This window comes from Cupressus sempervirens, chromosome 3, assembly GCF_028749045.1.
Source record: "Cupressus sempervirens isolate cs-2001-9-10 chromosome 3, ASM2874904v1, whole genome shotgun sequence".
In the NCBI taxonomy this organism is placed as follows: Eukaryota; Viridiplantae; Streptophyta; class Pinopsida; order Cupressales; family Cupressaceae; genus Cupressus; species Cupressus sempervirens.
In genome coordinates, this window is record NC_143120.1 from 530,973,046 (window position 1) to 530,991,060 (window position 18,015).

The 18,015-nt window shown below is 32.8% G+C and overlaps 1 protein-coding gene across 2 annotated transcripts in view; it reads right to left on the minus strand.

Annotated features, from left to right (window-relative positions):
• Positions 1 to 3,822: 3,822 nt before the first annotated feature.
• The window catches only part of LOC149567505 (peptidyl-prolyl cis-trans isomerase FKBP15-1-like), a 35,384-nt gene continuing 21,191 nt past the window's right edge, over positions 3,823 to 18,015 (minus strand). Inside the window, exons 4-7 of one of the 2 annotated variants that reach the window (XM_089820720.1) lie at positions 16,307 to 16,397; positions 11,882 to 11,986; positions 5,460 to 5,578; positions 3,823 to 3,959 (exon numbers count right to left, since the gene is read on the minus strand). In XM_089820720.1, coding sequence (XP_089676846.1) covers positions 5,496 to 5,578; positions 11,882 to 11,986; positions 16,307 to 16,397 — 279 coding nt within the window. In that variant the 3' untranslated portion in view covers positions 3,823 to 3,959; positions 5,460 to 5,495. Of the gene's footprint in view, positions 3,960 to 5,280; positions 5,579 to 11,881; positions 11,987 to 16,306; positions 16,398 to 18,015 lie in introns of those variants that run through there. The other variant, XM_089820718.1, reaches the window with a different exon arrangement.

Here is an 18,015-nt window from a genome sequence, read left to right on the forward strand (position 1 = left end):
TTCCAGTGTGTTTAAGGGGGTTTTGGGTCTATCTGATATTTGGGGAGGTGGCTCTCCTACATATAGCCATCCCTAGTTTGGGGCAAGTTATTTTTCAAAAGATTAATAAAAAAAATCTATTATCAACCAAAAAAACAACTAATTTTAAGTTAAATAAATAGGAGAAAAAAGTTTACATTGGAGATACTAGCTAATTAAGCTAAATAAATAGAAATATTTAAATAATGTATGACATATCTCATTATTTTATAGTTATGATTTTTAAGTTAAATAAATAGGAAAAACCAAGAATTAACACTGGAGATAATAGCTAATTAAGGTAAATAAATAGAATCAAATAAGAATTGTTACAAATAAATTCATAAATTAAATATAATCTTATATGAATAGATAAAATCATAAAATGATTTCTAATTTAAATAAAATTATATTTAAAAAATCTTTTAAATAAGCAACCAATAAGAATTAATTTAGTTAAGGGAAAAAAAACAAAGAGGTAACATTGGAGATAATAGCTAATTATATTGAATAAATACAAATATTTAAATGATATAATGACATGTCTCATTATTTTATAGTTATAATTTTGAAGTTAAATAAATAGGGTGAAAACAAGAGTTAACATGTACATAATAGCGAAGCTAAATAAATAGAAAAAAATAAGAATTAAAAGTGGAGTGAGATGAAAATAGGCCGAAAAATAATTAACAACAAAGGCTAACAATTTTTTGGCCAAAAAAGTACTTTTACGGGAACAAACCTCCCACACAAAGCCTATGAGCTTAAAAATAATAATAAATAATATGGGCTTCAGATCATTACCTATAAAAAAATGTCGTCGAAAACCCCAATTTTGTAGTATAGTCAAGGATTTTTCATTTCAAGAATTCAATGATTATTGACTGGCTGATCTAAACATTAATTCTTCGAGTAATTTTCCACAAGAAGAATTGGCAAATACAAAGGGCCACCATCTTGACTCCTTGTATTTAGTTATTATTATGATTAGGAAAACCCTGAACACCAATGAACACCACTAAAGACTTGAACAAGAAAATGCTTATTTTAAGTCAACTTAAACAATCAAATGACTAATTTAATAATAATCACCAACAAAGTTGTTGATCATCTATTCAAAAATAATGAGCATCATATAGATGCACCAAAACCCTTGACAATCTTTACACACCAAAAAAAACTCTATTATTTCTATAAAAACTCCGTCAAATCTATAAAAAGATGAATTGGTACCTAATTATAATGCACATGAATGTTGATAGACTATACCTACTAGCCCATCAATGAACAAAACACCAAACTTTTGATTCCATGGTGATTGATTTATGTGAATCTTTTGTCTAAGCACTCTAGTAAAGAAAACAAAATATCAAATGCTCAAATAGTTATATTATTTAATAGGTGATTATTATTTTTAAATAGAAAATTTCCAAAAAAAATCTATGTAACTTTTATTTTAATTATTGATTTCTTTGAAAAAAAGAAAAAAAATTATCATTTATGACACTCCCAAAATTCAGCCACAAAGAAACATCTTTCTAATAAATTATAAATAAGACAATATATTACAATTATGTAAATTTAGCTCTTCATCTTTTGTCTAGAAAAAAAAGCTTTGTAAAAATTTTTCTTTAAGATGTAGATTTAGTAAGTTAATTTTGGAAGTTTAATGCAATTTTAAATTACTAATGTATTAAAAAATCTAGCCTTAATGATGGTAATGTCAATAGCCAGCTTTCAAGCTCATACGCCCAAGCTTGAATGTTATGGGCTCAGAGGTTTCCAATAGAAGCTTTTCTTAAGACTCTATTGTATAATGCTCTTTTTCTATTTTCATTATGACAATTATGGAGGATAAATAGTGAGGAGGGTATCTTCTATCATTTGAATATACCCCTTCCTCATGACCTAAAATTTGAAAGATTATGGTTTGATTTTATCTCAACGCTCTTCTAGTTAATTTTATATTAAGCTCTTCTAATGCTTTTGAGGCTCTAGGTCAAGGTGAGCCATGAGGCTTTTGATCCCCTATTTGTCTAGGATCATAAGTTTTGAAGGTTTTTATTGGGAGGAACAAACTAGGTTAATCTTCTTAAGAATGTTCTTTACTAAACATTTTGAAAAACTTACAATGGATCATGATTTAATTTTCCATGAAGCATATTAAGGAACATTAATTTTGGTAGCCCATCAAGATATAGATTTTGGGTTTAATCATCCAAGCACATTGTGTTTTGGTTAAATGTGAACTTGTGTGGGACCAATTAATGTTAAATTTTCTCTAATATGTGAATGAGCTCATTTAGTTGTCCTCCAAATTTGGATCAACTAGTGGCATTTTTGTCTTTGGCTATTCTTCTCTTTTCTTTTTTCTTACCCATGGTTAGAAGGTTGTTGAGATAGGAGAAGCTTACTCTAGTCATTATATGGTAATGTTTATTGGCTTCCTTTGTCAGATCAGATGGCCCTTTAGTCAAGCTATAAAGATAATCCTTCTTGCAATGACTTTTATCTCTACCACTAACCCATGTTTTGGTAAGTGTGTTATATTTGCAATTCTTAGTGATCTATCTAGCTTAACAAGATTGGGTGGATAGTTGAATGGAAAATCTTAAAGATTTTGATATAATCATTTGTATTGGCTTATTGAAGTTCTCAATTAAAATGTAAGTGTGTTATATTTGCAATTCTTAGTGATCTATCTAGCTTAACAAGATTGGGTGGATAGTTGAATAGCAAATCTTAAAGATTTTGATATAATCATTTGTATTGGCTTATTGAAGTTCTTAATTTATTTAGATTTAAAAGAGATGTAATGATAATTGATAGATTATCAATTAAAATGATTCTTCTCAAGAATAAAATTGAATATGTAATGACAATAGAGATTAACAATATTGATCATGGGTCTAGCACAAAATATTTATGTGTATTTTGCTTTCTGAATTGAATAAGTCTCAAACAAGATCAGAGGTTTTCTTTGCTCCATTTTTCCTACCAATGCATGCACTGAATGAAATTGTATTTATAAAATTTCTTTTATTCAAAGAATAAATCTCAAGCCCCGACCTTTTACCAAAAAAAAAATCTTTCTAAATTTCAAAAGCTTTTTGAAAGTGAATTTGGTTGATAGATTTTTTATTTTAGATTAACACTTATCCTTTTAGCAATAATTAATTGCATACAGCTTTCAAAAATAAACTATTGACCATCAATGGAATGCATAAAGTGTTTAAAAATAAATAAATTTATGAACAAGTCATCAAAAAGTCTTATTTCATACATAATTGTAGCAGAAGTCAAACCAATAAAAGTAGAGATAAATATCTTTTATTAAATTATAAAAACTTCAACATCTATTAAAACTATATAAATTCAAAAAGAATTCAAAAAGTTGTTAGAAAGTCTTGTGATTGAAGAATTAAATTGGGAAGTTGCATTTCAATGATTTTTATAAACAAAAAGCCAAAAATTTGTCTCATACACGACTGTAACAGAAATCAGCTAATAAAAATAAAGATAGCATTTTTTTATTAAATTGTTGAAACTTTAAAACTATATAAATTTAACAGATTGTTAAAAATGAAGTTTTTAGGATTTGGACAGTTAGGTATAGATGCGCATTTCCATGAATACTTACAGCTGAAACTAATTAAAAAAAAGAGCTTACGTTAATATAAATCATTAGAAAGAGGCTTCTAAAATCATAGTAGTAGCGCATCATTACAGAATTATCCCATCACACCATATCCCCTTCGCCCCCTTAAATTGTTGAGATTGTTTTACCAAATAACTCCAATAATTTTAGTCCGTTCATAGATTCGTGATGGATTCCAAATTTCAGTCCCATGGCAGACAACGTCGGATGAGTTGGTGCTTGGTGTTACGACGTAAAGAGCTGACGCCCCTTGTTTGTGATCTAGGGCCAGTTAATCTCCAGACTTACAAAATGAAAATAGAAAATTAAAAAAATGTTCCTTCAAGAAAATAAACAATGTGAAAAATCGATGACAACCTCTTTAAAATGCGAATGGGCAAGCCAATTTTGTTGCACGTAACAGAAAAAATTCTGAGGATGGAGAGAACAAATAAAAAATGGAAAGAACTTGTCAATGAACTTCTAACAATTAAAGATTGTCTGCGTTACATGAGAAATTGTCTTACATCATAAATATGACCCAGATTCAACTCTATGAGAACATTTCAAACTAACTCAGCAAATATGGTGTACCCATGCATGCACAGGATTTTATGATTGTACAGAACATCTCGCCTCTGGGTTCACTCAAAACCGTGGAAAAAAAACCTATTAAACATTTAACTAGCATTGCATAATATAAAGATACAATGTTTGCTTTCTATCTTATCAAAATAACTTTAAGACATGGTCTAAGAATACCATGTAACAAATTAAATTACAAGCTTACATCACCGTTAAGGAAAAAATGCAAAAGTCAACAGTTGTGAGGATGAAGTACTCCTTTAATTAAAAAACATTGGGCAAAATCAATGTCAACCTCTTTACAGTGTCAATCGACAACAATCTGGAATAGAACATGTTTCACAGTGGGGGGATTCTTGTTATAATTTAGAGTAACGGTACCCAAGATCAAATGAAAAGATGAACACCGAGAAAATTCTGAGATTATAGTAAACCTTCGTACAATGTAAATAGGCAAGTATCTGAACTAGAAAATGTTTTTAACGGGGGAAATTCTTGTTATTATAATTTATATCGATATAAATACCAGAGTCAAACAACAAAATTTTTAATTGTAATCATAAGACTAGCCGAATCTATATAGAATCATCTATAAATTGCCTCCACAGATCAAGAAATAAAGGGGTTAGTGGAAGTAATTTGAATTATCATATGATCACCCGAAAGGTGGCTATATAACGAATGACAGTCTTGGGTTTTGCCGGCTTTCGTTGATTTCCTAGTTCTAGTACAATAAATAAGATATTTTAGGTTTGGTTTCTTGTGGGAGCTTGTATTCAATAAGAGGCTATAACATCTTTGAGATCTGTGATTGTCTGAGGCGACTTAGGATATTAAGCCCATTGTTAAATCAAATGTATTTTTATCAAAAAAATAAATGCACAGACACTGGAAAGAAATGATCATGTCAAAATACTCCCTTACAGCAGTAGTTTCAACCTTTTTAGCAAGTAGAAGCACAATAAAACATGAAAATAAGAAAGTGGCTGCATAGAAGTTTAAAATTAAAAGCTACAATTTTAAGAGAAATAAAACCAATATGCCAAAAATTTGACCCTTTTATCTTCAGTCCATTGAATAAGTAAATGAAACAAGGATTGGTATTTCACCTTTAACACATTCAACCTTGATTTCCCATTCCATGAGAGCAACATTTTGTTTGATTTGGTGAACTTTTCCAAAATAAGAAACACAAAGCCAAATAATTTAATATACCAACCTTGACTACTATCTAAATTAAGTGGAAATATATCCTTTACAGCTCACTATCTCCATCGCTTTTAGCAGGTTTCCCATTAACAGCAACAAGCTCTGTATCGAAAACAAGAGTTGCTCCACCTATATTTTGATATAACACAAAAATTAAAGACAGTCTTCTTCAACGCTTTAAATGAGCTCCACATACATTCTGACATATAAATTACTGTAGCAAGGAAACTGAAAATAAACTTGTTCCTAATTACATTAGAAACTTGAAACAAAACATTTAATGAGTTCAAGAACATAAGAAACTTCACAATAAAAAAATAGAAGAAATACAAGGAAAACAAAACTTGGAATGGTAGGAGACTCGTATTCATATAAATATTTTATTTGGTGCACCAACACATTTGACTGACAGACCCCATTTGTTCCAAAATATAGAACACAATATTATTCTAGTAGTTATTGGAGTGACAATTACTAATCTCTGTAATGTCCCCTTTTTGGGACATTACGAATTCTTAAGTCAAATTCATAAGAAATTAATTTTGGCTTAAGGGAGCTTAATTAAATGGGTCAAATTAATATTATAAAGTGGGTTATTGGTGACAAGAGGGAAACAAACGAAAGGACTAGAGAAGGAAGTTGAAGATTCACTGTTTGAGCATAAAATAAAGATAAGGAGCTCATTTTCAGCATGCTTGGATTTACGATTGATTTTCTGGTTTCTCTTTGCAGAATTTAGGGAAGCTGCTAAGTTTCTCTTGTTGAAGCTTGAGGACGGAAACCTTCAGGATTTTCTGAGACTCCAGGTGCATTTTATTGTTTCTTTCTAATCTAATTGTGTAACTGTATTTAAGATTGGATTTTGATATTTGGTTATTGTATTTCTGATGTATAATGCAATAACATATTTTGAGGTCTTTTAATGAACATTTACTGGTTCATTGCTGGGCTTATTTGCATAAGATATTTGTTGTTGTCTGAAAATTATTTGAGAGTATTTGGGGTAAAGATTCGATTGGGATATTCCAATGGCATCAGAGCAGTGTATCCTGCCAGCCTGCAAGGTTTACAATTTGAGAGTCTTGATAAGTTCAGTCTTAAGAGTATTGAAGTTTGATCCGATATTGAGAATCTGTAATTTTCATTAAGGAAATATATCTAATTGCAGTCATTGTGCTTTAAGTTTTCAGTATATTTCTGAAAGAATATAAGGCTATGAGAAGAACTAGGACAAGGAAGGCATCCTAGAAGTGATTAAGGAACTTGATAACATTCAGCAGACTTTTAACGTGGATAGCTGCCCTAAGAGATCAAATAACAAAATTTTGGATCATATTAAGCTAGTAGACAATTCTTTGTTTGAGGTGGATGCTGACTGGGCATATGATATTACTCTATTTGAGTTGAATACAGAAGATCTTTCTGATTTCCGTGATGAGGATGATCCTAACTGGAGGATGTGGAACCCAGTTGTTGTTCCTAGCGGTTAGTTTTGTTCACAAGATTGGTGTGGTGACCCGATTTTGCCTTCAGAGCATACTAATCCAGTGATTGGGAGAGAAGGATTGGTAGAAGCAACTAGGGTAACTAGGGTATTGAAGTTGTCTTAATTTTGAGAAATGATGAACTGCAATTAAGTTGATAAAGACGGTGAATGTATCTAACTTGATAGCAATTGTATATTGACAACGGTGATCAGAGAACATGGTATATTTTTGTAAATTGGGTGATCTATCTTTTGCCTTCAAAGCATACTAATAATCTTCAATTGTACTAATAAGCCGTAACATACTTAATTCATCCTGAATGTTACGTCTTAAACCATTAACATACTAGAAACCTTTTCCTGTCATCTTATAAAATTCATTGGTGTACTCTTGAACTATCAAATCTTTTTGCTTCCAAGTTCTGCAACTTCTTAAACAAGCCCAATTCATCATCTTTAAGTATGAGCTTGGACTAAGTCTAGAAACCATAACTCTCCAGCTAGCAATCTTAGGTTATCTGTTATCTTCCCTATCTTTCTACAATTCTTTCCACCATAAGGCAAGATGACCTTTTAACTTTGTTTGGGCTGAACTAACCCTTTGTGGGTCCTTAATGTCTTCAAGCTCAATGAAATCTTCTAGCTCATTAATCTAATCTATCAAATCCTCAAGATGTAAATAAACAACAAAGTTAGAAACTTCAAGTCTATGACTCTTACATATATGTGCCATTGCCTTCAATAGTACCGTCTTCTTCTATAGGAATCTCCACTTTAGCTTCTTCCAGATCTTCAACAACCTCTTCAAATTCATCTCCAATTTCAAGATTCATCCTAGTCCCAGTTAGAGTATTTTGGATTTCAACTCTCCGCTCATTCCTGAATTCCTCCATCATCTTCTTCAATCCTTTAGGGCTCATCCTTCTAGGTGGCATGTTAAAAAAGATGTCAATCTTCAATTTCCCTAGGTTCGACTGTCTGATTAGAAGTATTGATTGCCCCAATCGGATCCAACAATCTACCAGCACCAATAATCTGCCTCAAGCAACAAGGTTTGTTTAATACCAAGAAAACTACCAATTTTGAAAACCAATCAAACTCTTGTGCAATTTTCAAAAAGTGTGACCTCCAATTCTTCCAAGCAACCAACCCTTATTGTGCCACCTTCGGTTGATGTAGATCAGATCCTTAGCTTCTACCACTCAACAACAAGGGTTGCAAGTCAAAGACTAGATTCCAAGTGCTTTTTCTGCTCTGATGTAAAATTGTGCTTTGATACCACTTGATGTGGTCAAGGACATAGAACCTCCAACTGAAATGTCCAATCCTCGCGGCTAAATATCAAGGTTGCATGGGTACTTGTACCCACATCCTTGGTACATGTACCCACGTATCCAAGTACCGGCTACACACATCCCAAGTACTGGGAACTCAGTGGGGAGCATCATAGCTAAGGACCTTGATTAAAATTTCTGATTTTTTTTTTGGTTTTTTTTTTGTATATCAGCTTGTTGTTTATCAAGCTTAATTCAAATCCTAATCAGTTTGAAACTTCAACACAATATTGATTAACAATAAACTTTATCATTGTTCAAGTCAGAAGTTTATCATTTGCAAAGTCATTGTCATATGATTAATGTTCTCTGTTATGCAACTAAACATTGATCATATATATAATATTATTATTACAAACATATAGCAAATCTGAAACTGAAAACAATGCATTATATTTGCAAACTTTATCACTGTTCTTGTTTTGAAAAACCATTGCCATGACTCATAATTTCAGATTTTCTATAAATATAAAAGTATAATTAAAAATAAAGTTTGACATACCCAAGTACCCTTGTCCCTTATTTTGAAAAATAGTCGTACCCATACCGATACCGGTATCCTAAGTACCCCAAGTACCCTCCTCCCCATGCAACCTTGCTAAATATGCTATAGCAGTAAAGCCCAACAAAATAATAAGAAATGAACCACCAACGGAAAAAATATCACTGGATTACCATCAAGTTAGCCTACAAATGCAATTTAACAGAAATAAACCATGTTCTCCAATCACCATTGTCGATAGACAACTGCTATCAAGTTAGATACATTCCCTGCCTTAATCAACTTAATTACAGTTGATCATTCCTCAAAATTAAGACAATGTCAACAGACCCTAGTTAACACAGTTGCTTCTACCAGTTTTTCTCTTGTAAACAAGAACCACTACCTATTTATATACAAGATCGCCACCCACAAGTCATCTTATCCAATCATTAAATTCCAAGACAATGGAAACGTATTACGAACAGATAGGTCAAGACCCAAATCCGTAAGAACATGCCCAAATAGATATAGTAACTCATGTGAACATGCAAGAGGGTTGACCAATCATATAACAACATTGAACAATGCACCATTGAGCATCACATGTCATGAATCTTCATTGCAAAACGGAACTCTCCACCCTAACCATTAGAACAAGTAAGCCAAAATAGGACCAGACCAAACTTAACTCTATCCAGAAACATTGAAACGCGTTGCAAAGCTAGAGATAAGGTATCCACAATGCCTAGATCACACCATAAGGATCACATAAGATAACGAGCCAAATAAATCAATCACCTATCAAAACAATAGGCAAAATGTCCAAAATGAACAGGAAACATTAAACAAAAAGGAAAGTATTTTGGGGTGATGTAAGATTGCCAACGATCCAAGGATGCTCCTCCATCATAGTTAAGGTTAGCCTTTGTCTCCTTGGTAATGTGAGGAGGTAGTCATTTCATTCCTGAGCTTATTTTAGAATTAAGGATTGCCTGTTAATATGAATGTTTATTGAAATTTCATTTTATTGATATAAATGGAACTTCATCCTTGTTCATATATATCGATGTGAGTTGGAACCATACCATCTTTATAAGTGAAGGAGATAATGACTTCAATTGTATTTGTATTATTCGGCATCATATATGCATATATTCTTATGTAATGATTATGCATATATTCTTACGCAATGGTCATGTATATATATATTCTTACTCGAGTGGTTCTCAAATTATTACTTAATAATTTGATAGCAAATATGTATTATATTTTGTAAGCAAGATGGGAGAATTTATGAATTATTTCTCTCAAACCAATCTCGGCAGTTTCAATTGAATAGCCAGCACTCTAAATCTATGGGTAGTAGTCATTGAAAAAAAAACCATCACTTGGCCACGATATCAAGAAGATGGGAGTTGACATTCAAGAGGGTAGAGATACAGACACACGAGGAGGATCAGAGATTTACCATCTTCTCTTTACACTAAAAGTTGGGGAAACAATCTAGGAAAAGGGGGAAGGAAATTGAAAAGAAACTTGGAGGTTCTCGGCTAAGGAAGAATGCAAGCTAATCAAGTCTGCCTTAATCATAAACAAACCAGGCATGATTTCCTTTGTGGATTTAATTTCTATGATGAATATCAGCATTGTGTGTGCTGTGACATTGATTCTTTGGGATTTGATTTATATTTCATCTTTTAAACCTATGAAATGTTGTCCATTCAACATATTTAGTTCAAGTATCATGAGAATGTCTATTTCTATGTTTCAATAAAATAAATGTGTGCGAACCTGTTTAGAGCAGAAATATATGTACACCCTATAAGATATGTATATCTGCGTATTAGTAAAGGATAGGTATATCTGAATTTAGATGGGGAATATGTGGTTGTGCATTCGCACCATGAATGAAGTAGAATGTGAAATTTATAAGGAATTTAAAGACAAAAACAGTCTCTGATGTTAAGGTTATTTTCCCACAGAATTCTCTAAGAAGTTCAATCCAAAGCTTATCGTAAGAATCTTCCTGTGAGTTTCTCCCATGAAGCTGCAGTTCAAGATATCCCAAGAACAACTGAAGTACAATCCTCCTTGGCTGGAATATTTCAGACTGAATAATCACAGGGAACCATTTTACCTCATGTGGTTGCTCCGTCACAGAGTCATGCACAATCATTTTTATTATATCAGTCACTTAAAGGAACAACTGTTAAACAGTCAGACGCTAGTGAAGATTAACTTTGGGAAAACAACCTGAAAAGCCATGTATAAATAATATAATGCTCATATATCTGTTCATGAAGATATAGATGTTGTGAACTCCATATATCTCATCAAAACTTTCTAGATGTTTTCTTTTGTAATAGTTCTGATAATTAGGAAAAGAAGATATGCCACAAAGCTATTGCCCAGGCTGACCACTTTTATTGTACAGGAGTACAGTAAAAACCTGTGTCAAAATGACTAAAGATTTTGATGTTACATTGAGTTATTGGAACTAGGTACAAAAGAAAACATTTAGAAATCTAGGCAGTGACATATTTGGAGTTTACAACATCTAATTCCTTAGAAAAAAAAATATCAGTGTCATATTCTTCATACCTGGCTTCAGTTGTTCATGCATCTTAATAATTTTTTGTGTCTCACAATTTGTATGTGTGTAATTATATATATATCAAAGTCACTATTTATATTTGTGCACGAAACTCAACAGCAACACAAATTGTAAATCCTACAAAAATAAACAGTTAATCTTGCCCATTGTGCGTATGTGTAGTAAAAACACAATTAATATTTGTAAAAATCTAGTTCTGGATTCGATGAAAAAGTTTTGAACCACAATTGAATCCAAAATCAAATTTTGAACAGCTTTAATGGATTGTGGAGGCTTGGTATCATTAACTATTGATATTTGCGCACAAAATTCAACAGCAATAGCAATTGTAAACTAAACAGGTATTCTTGCATCTTGATAAGTTTTTGCATTTCACAAATCTCTTGCTGTCAAGTATAAGTTAGAAGTACAATAATCTGCTATTAGAAAAAATATGGGAAGCTTATATTCTGTATCAAGATTATATAAAAGTGTTGTCATCAAAATCTGACCAAACATGTAACTAACTTCATACCAGGGATCTTGGGAGGAGATCCATGATCTCCATAACCCAATTTGGAAGGTATCTTCAATTTGCGTTTCTCTCCAACACACATTCCCAGAAGACCTTGGTCCCAACCTGTGCCATAATATATGATGATATAGACCATCAGGCTTCCATTAATCCCTTCTTTATCCACAAAAGTTATAAACAACAACAAATTGATCAATTTCATAAATGATAAATTAAGTATCAGAAAGCTGATTTTCCTTCACAGATGTGCCTCTCACAAATACAACTTCATAACTACATTCTAGGGACTAACCTAGACATCCACAACTTAAAGATTTGTGACAATTACTGAAAAAAATTGCAATAGGAAATGTGAACTTCATGAAACGTCATTAGCAGGGTTATTCATAAATTGTGTAGAAATCCAGGACATGGATCAGATGTGATAGGAAATGCACAATTTAAAGACTAAACATACAAAAGTCACTTAGCTATTATCAAAGACTCCATTACCAGAAATTCAAATAAGTTTGACATTTCTTCCAAATAGTCTATCATCAAATCACTGGTCACTTTGAGGGATCGTATATTTGATGATGCAATGCCTTAAAGTAACATTATTCAAACACTAAATCTTACTATAATAGTATAGATCACTATCCCAGTCCACTAAAAAATTGAAACAATCATGTCACCCTGATTCTGTTTAAAAATGTTACAAAGATGAATAGTACTGTGAATTAAGTTGCTGGTTTGGTTTTGGGTACAGATTCAGGTATGCTAGTTTGCTATATTTTTAACCCAGTTTCAGTGCAGCTTGAGTATGACCATACAAAAAGTGTCAAAGATATACACGTAGCCATAGTTTGCATAAAACATACAAGCTACCTCCAAAGCACAACTGCTAACTGATAATTTAATACCAGATGTATAATAAATCAAATTATACTTAAATCATACCATGTCCAGGACCACATACGTCGAGCCTCATATCAAAGATATCATCAAAATGCTTGGCCATAGCAATATATGAAGTACATGAATTCACTGCAATAAAACCAATGAGCTCCTTCAAGTGGCACAGTTCAATCCGCATTTTGACTACAACATTTGAAGCTAGGGTTAACACAGTTCATACTGGACCTCCCCACAAATTTCATTGTGTGCATCCAACAAAATAGTATGCAGAGAAGTTACTGCACAAATAACTCAAAAGGTCCACCATCCTTAATAGTTAGTACTTAATAGTTAAAATTATAATTAGTTATAGTTAGGGTTATAATTTTTAGTTATTCCATGTCTATGGAAAACCTAATTATATTCTGGGAGCACACTTGGTTACCTGGACATTTGGGTTCCATAAATATCTGATTGTTTGACATTTGGAATAACAAAAGTTTGCATTGACAATTTCCAAAGTAAGCATATCAAATGCTGAATCTGAAAACATGATAGATCATTATTTATAATGTTGTTACTGTTCGCATTATGATGGAAGAGTGGTAAAAGCATAATGAAGATATATGGCTGTCATTGATGGCAACTAACGAAACCTACGATGAAAACTATGATGAAAGCCATAATTGGTGAAGGGATAAATCTCAGCACAGGAACATGATTGGTGAAGACATATCGATCAGTGAATAAGCCTACGATTGGTGACTACAGCAAAGCAACTGTCATAATACAAAGCACCTTCACAGTAGTCAAGGAAGACGAGTAAACAAGAGATGCAATCAAATGCACATAATCTAAGTGATTATCCCATTGCATATTTACGACAACAACATAATTGGTTGACTGGTGTAAACAGTTCGAATTAATCCAGATGTCAAGCAAAGGAATAACACTCGAGGAAAGTTAGAAGATTTGAGATCATTGAAAGGTACAATATTTGTTATCCTATTGGATAAAGTGGCAATCAAGAGTGAAAATTATGAGATGATGTGTTGGTTTGTTGGATCAGTATAAGGCAACACTTAAGCGGTGCATTGTGAAAGGTAATATGTTTTGACAGCTCTAAGTGATCAACAGGGAAATCCAGCTTAAGGCCAACAGGGTCCGAATAAATCATTTTGAGATATCAAGATATGTGATACGACTAAGGAGTTTGAGCGGGAAGCTTAAGGCTTGAGCGAATGGTTAGGATGAAGAAGCAAAAGTTATGTCTAGCCTAATAGTTATTAAAAAAGGTTTGAAACAGAAGAAATGATGATGAGAAGACAGTGAATTGTGAGAAAGATACAGAGCAAAAGAGAGCGGACAACAGTTGCAGAAGAGTAAAGAACTAATTAGATTTGAGTGCCATTTCCAGATCAGCGATTTAGTTGTTTCCTAACAATTACAACAATTGAATCCTTGAATCAGGCGAACCCTAACAGGTTCTAATTGTAAATCCTTTAACCAAGTAAGCTAATGAAAGAGCAATTGAAATCCTTTAACAAGGTAGATTCTAGCAGATCTATTTGTACTTCTAACAAGGTACAAATCACTCTTAACAGGGTGAACCCTTAGAAAGGGTAATTGTATGCTCCTAATAGTGCAACTCATTTACTGCAGTAGTGAGCATATGGATATCATCTCATCGTCATTTTCACACTCTAACAAGGGCTTCCACGATAAAAAAAATCATTGTGTTATGTGTGATGATTGTGTGGTGATTTACAATTATTATCATTTATTTGTTAGCATCAATTGCATGCTTTACTGTTTGGAAGTAAATATTTAAAGTTAGCAAATCGGTGGTAGAAGTTTTTAATTACTTGTTTGTACTGATTCACCCCCCACCCCCCTTCTCAGTAGTCAAGAATCCTAACAGATTATAGGAAAGAAGTTTATGCTTTAATACTTAGGCCCAATCATTAGTAACTATCCCAGCCTTCCCTGCAAACTTAAATATGCTATTGAATTTGGTGTTTCTCAACCAACTCTCGATAACGAAGCTATTCTAGTTTCTACTGAACTAGTTTGTCCAGCTAGTTCCTCTTATCAATATTATTCTCAGTTGTACTTAGTGCATTCAACATTCATATTATTGTAACTCTAGATGGTACTACTGCCAGAGAGTTGTGCATTTCATGTTCGAGATATTGTAAACCCTGATGATTTAATTAGTTGATGCATTTATCACTGAAGGTCTTTGTCAGTTCACCACTAGACCCACTTTCCATTTTAAGCCCACTTTGGCAATGATTGGATCCACATGTAATCAGCCACTTTGCCTTGATTAGATTCTGTTGTCATCTGCCAGCGCTCTGCATTCTCTACGCATACCGAAGAGTGTTGATTTGGGTCATCTTTGTTGCATGCATGCTCTGGTCAGCTTGCCACCTTTACATTTCGGCAGTGCATTCATCTAGATACAGTGTATGGTGTCTGAACCATCATATGCTCTCATCTTGCCCACACTGGGAACTTGGCGATCAAAAAGTGCACGGACTCATATTTGCATTTTCTATATTGGAAACTAAAAAGAATTGGTATGCGGTTATTACAAAAACTAAAATTTGTCTACTTAAGAATCACATCCAAAAGGCATAGAGTGCCATCAAATTCTAGCTCGATAAATTTAAGTTGTCGAAAATAATATTTGAGGTGTACATAGCTATTTTACCATTTTAAGTTTGCAGGTGAAAAAAATTAAAAAGGTGTTTGCAATTGACAGAGAAAGAGAAGCCCTTGGGCACAAATTCTGTTTATTCCAATTTTCCATTGACAAATTTTTTGTTAGAAGATGCTGAATGGCATATAATAATTGTAAAACATTTCCAGAATGTTTCATCATTACGCAAAAGATCTATCGTTGGAGTATATAATATGGCTTTCTTGATCCAGGATGTACACCATTATTATATGTTTTTTGTGCTCCTTTGCCTATCTTAGATAATGAAATAGGAAATTACTTCACTACTCAATTTTATGAGCTGGCAAGCAAGAAAAATAATTTTAAACAAAGATTTAAAACAAATTTATCCATGGTAACAGGTTCTCTCAGAGTACAACATTTAAAAACAAAATTCAAATCAACGTCCAGAAAATTGCAAGTTGCTTCAGAACTCAATTTTGGAAGCTGGGTAGCAAGAAAAATTATATTAACTTAAAAAAGAGAAGAATTTAAGGTAAAATTGTCCTATTGATAACAGTTTCTCTGAAAAGAACATTTCACTTTAAAACCCAAATCCACATATACTAACTACTTTGTTCTTTCATCAGCCAAATAAATAGACGGATAATAAAAAAAATATGCATGTGCTACAAACATAGTTTTTTAACTTGGGAAACTTATAAGCAGCTCAAAGGACCTCACATAAAAGGGATGAAAATGTATTCATAGGATTATTTAATAATTATCTAAATTGAAGAACTACTTACCCAGAACAGTTAGCATAAAACAGGCTTTCATTAAAAAGAGGACTTCAATCTAAAGTATATTGCCAAATAGCTGACCTTTGATTACTTGACCACTGCCAAGTTCAAATTCGATTGGATCTCCCCTCTCAAAGCTTGAATCAAAAACTGTCCCATCAGTAAGAGAACCCTGAAATAGAGGTCATATATCAGACATAATTGCAATTATTAAAATTTCCAGTTTCCAATCAATAGTTTACCTACTAAATTATAAGTAAGCCACATAGCATGTAATGCAAAAATCCATTATTCAGTTAAAGTTCTTCGATGTTGTGAAAATCCACATTTAGTATATCCTACTTGTGGCTTATCAAAGTCACGCCTTGTAAAGTAAACAATTGTTAGTTAAAGAAAACATCAACAATATCAAGACTACAAATCTAAAGACTAAGTGATCCCAAACACTTGATGAAGTTCCGATCTGGTGGTCACATTCTTTTGAGCAATGGAAAAGCGTAGAAACCCTCTCACAAAGTAATTTTTTTCTTTCATTTGTGAGATACAAGAAAATTCACACAGGATGTTTCCTGCAATCAAGGACATCTCTGCCCCATTTTCAGTATGGGAAACACATCCCATTCCCTGACACATGTCCCAAGGGATCAAAGACACATTTCCCTACAACTGTGATTTTCTACAATTAATGGATTAAAGTTTTAAACTCTCCATTTTATTCGCTTTCTATTCTATGGGATTGCCTCTAAACTTCAAAGGCAGGTCCTTTTAAAAAAAAATTATAAATCCAATTTTTTCCTAAACTTTTCCTAATTGAGACCCATTTTTTGAAAACAAAGAAATTGTAATTTTGATTTTCCAATTTTTTCCCCAAATCATTTCGTTGCTGTGGTTGACAGCATATATTAATTTTATGTTTTAGTATATCTTTTAATTGATAAGTAGGAGGTATTTTCCACAGCAAGTCAAATTGTGATATTGCTATCAGGATTCAACTGTGTAGTTTTTGAGTCAAACTCATTGAGCTATATACCATGAGTATATCGGTCAATGAGTTTGACTCAAAAACTACACAGTTGAATCCTGGTAGCAATATCACAATATCTTTTAATTTTTTTGTTTTTTATATGTGACATGTCATCTATCTTTTAATATTTTAGTTTGTTATATCTTTTAGACCATGTTAGGTTGCCAACACTAAATGTGCATCACACACAATCATCTTAAGACAATTTAAGGAATATTTAGATGCACCCAGCACTCTGGTCATCGATACTTGTTAGAGTGGAAGGAGGTAATCCAGTACAGAGAGAGCCCAAATATCAAGGGATTAAGCTTAGGTGATGGGTGGTTGGCCCATGTGGAATATATTCTGAGTTTCACTAAGCCCATCATTGGCATGATTAGGTATGTTATTACAAATCACCCCTGTTTCACTGAAATTTATAATGGCATGGACTCCATGGTTGAAAGAATGACCATAACAGGTGCCACAAAAGCAAGACCACACAGAACCATTTCTCAAAAGGGTGCAAAAGATCAGTGCTGGATGTCAAAACAAGATAACCATGACCTTACATCTCCTAGCATTTGCTTTGTCTCCAAAACGCTATAACTCAGAGGTATTTTCTTTGCCGAAAAGGGTGGCACTATATAGCATATAGTGATGAAGAGCTTGTTATTAGCTACAAGAATGCATCAAATAATATTCTCATATATAAATATACAAAGTGTTCCCTCAAATGAGTTTGGCTGCTTCATATCCTTAAAGAATCATGATGTTTGTGTTGTTC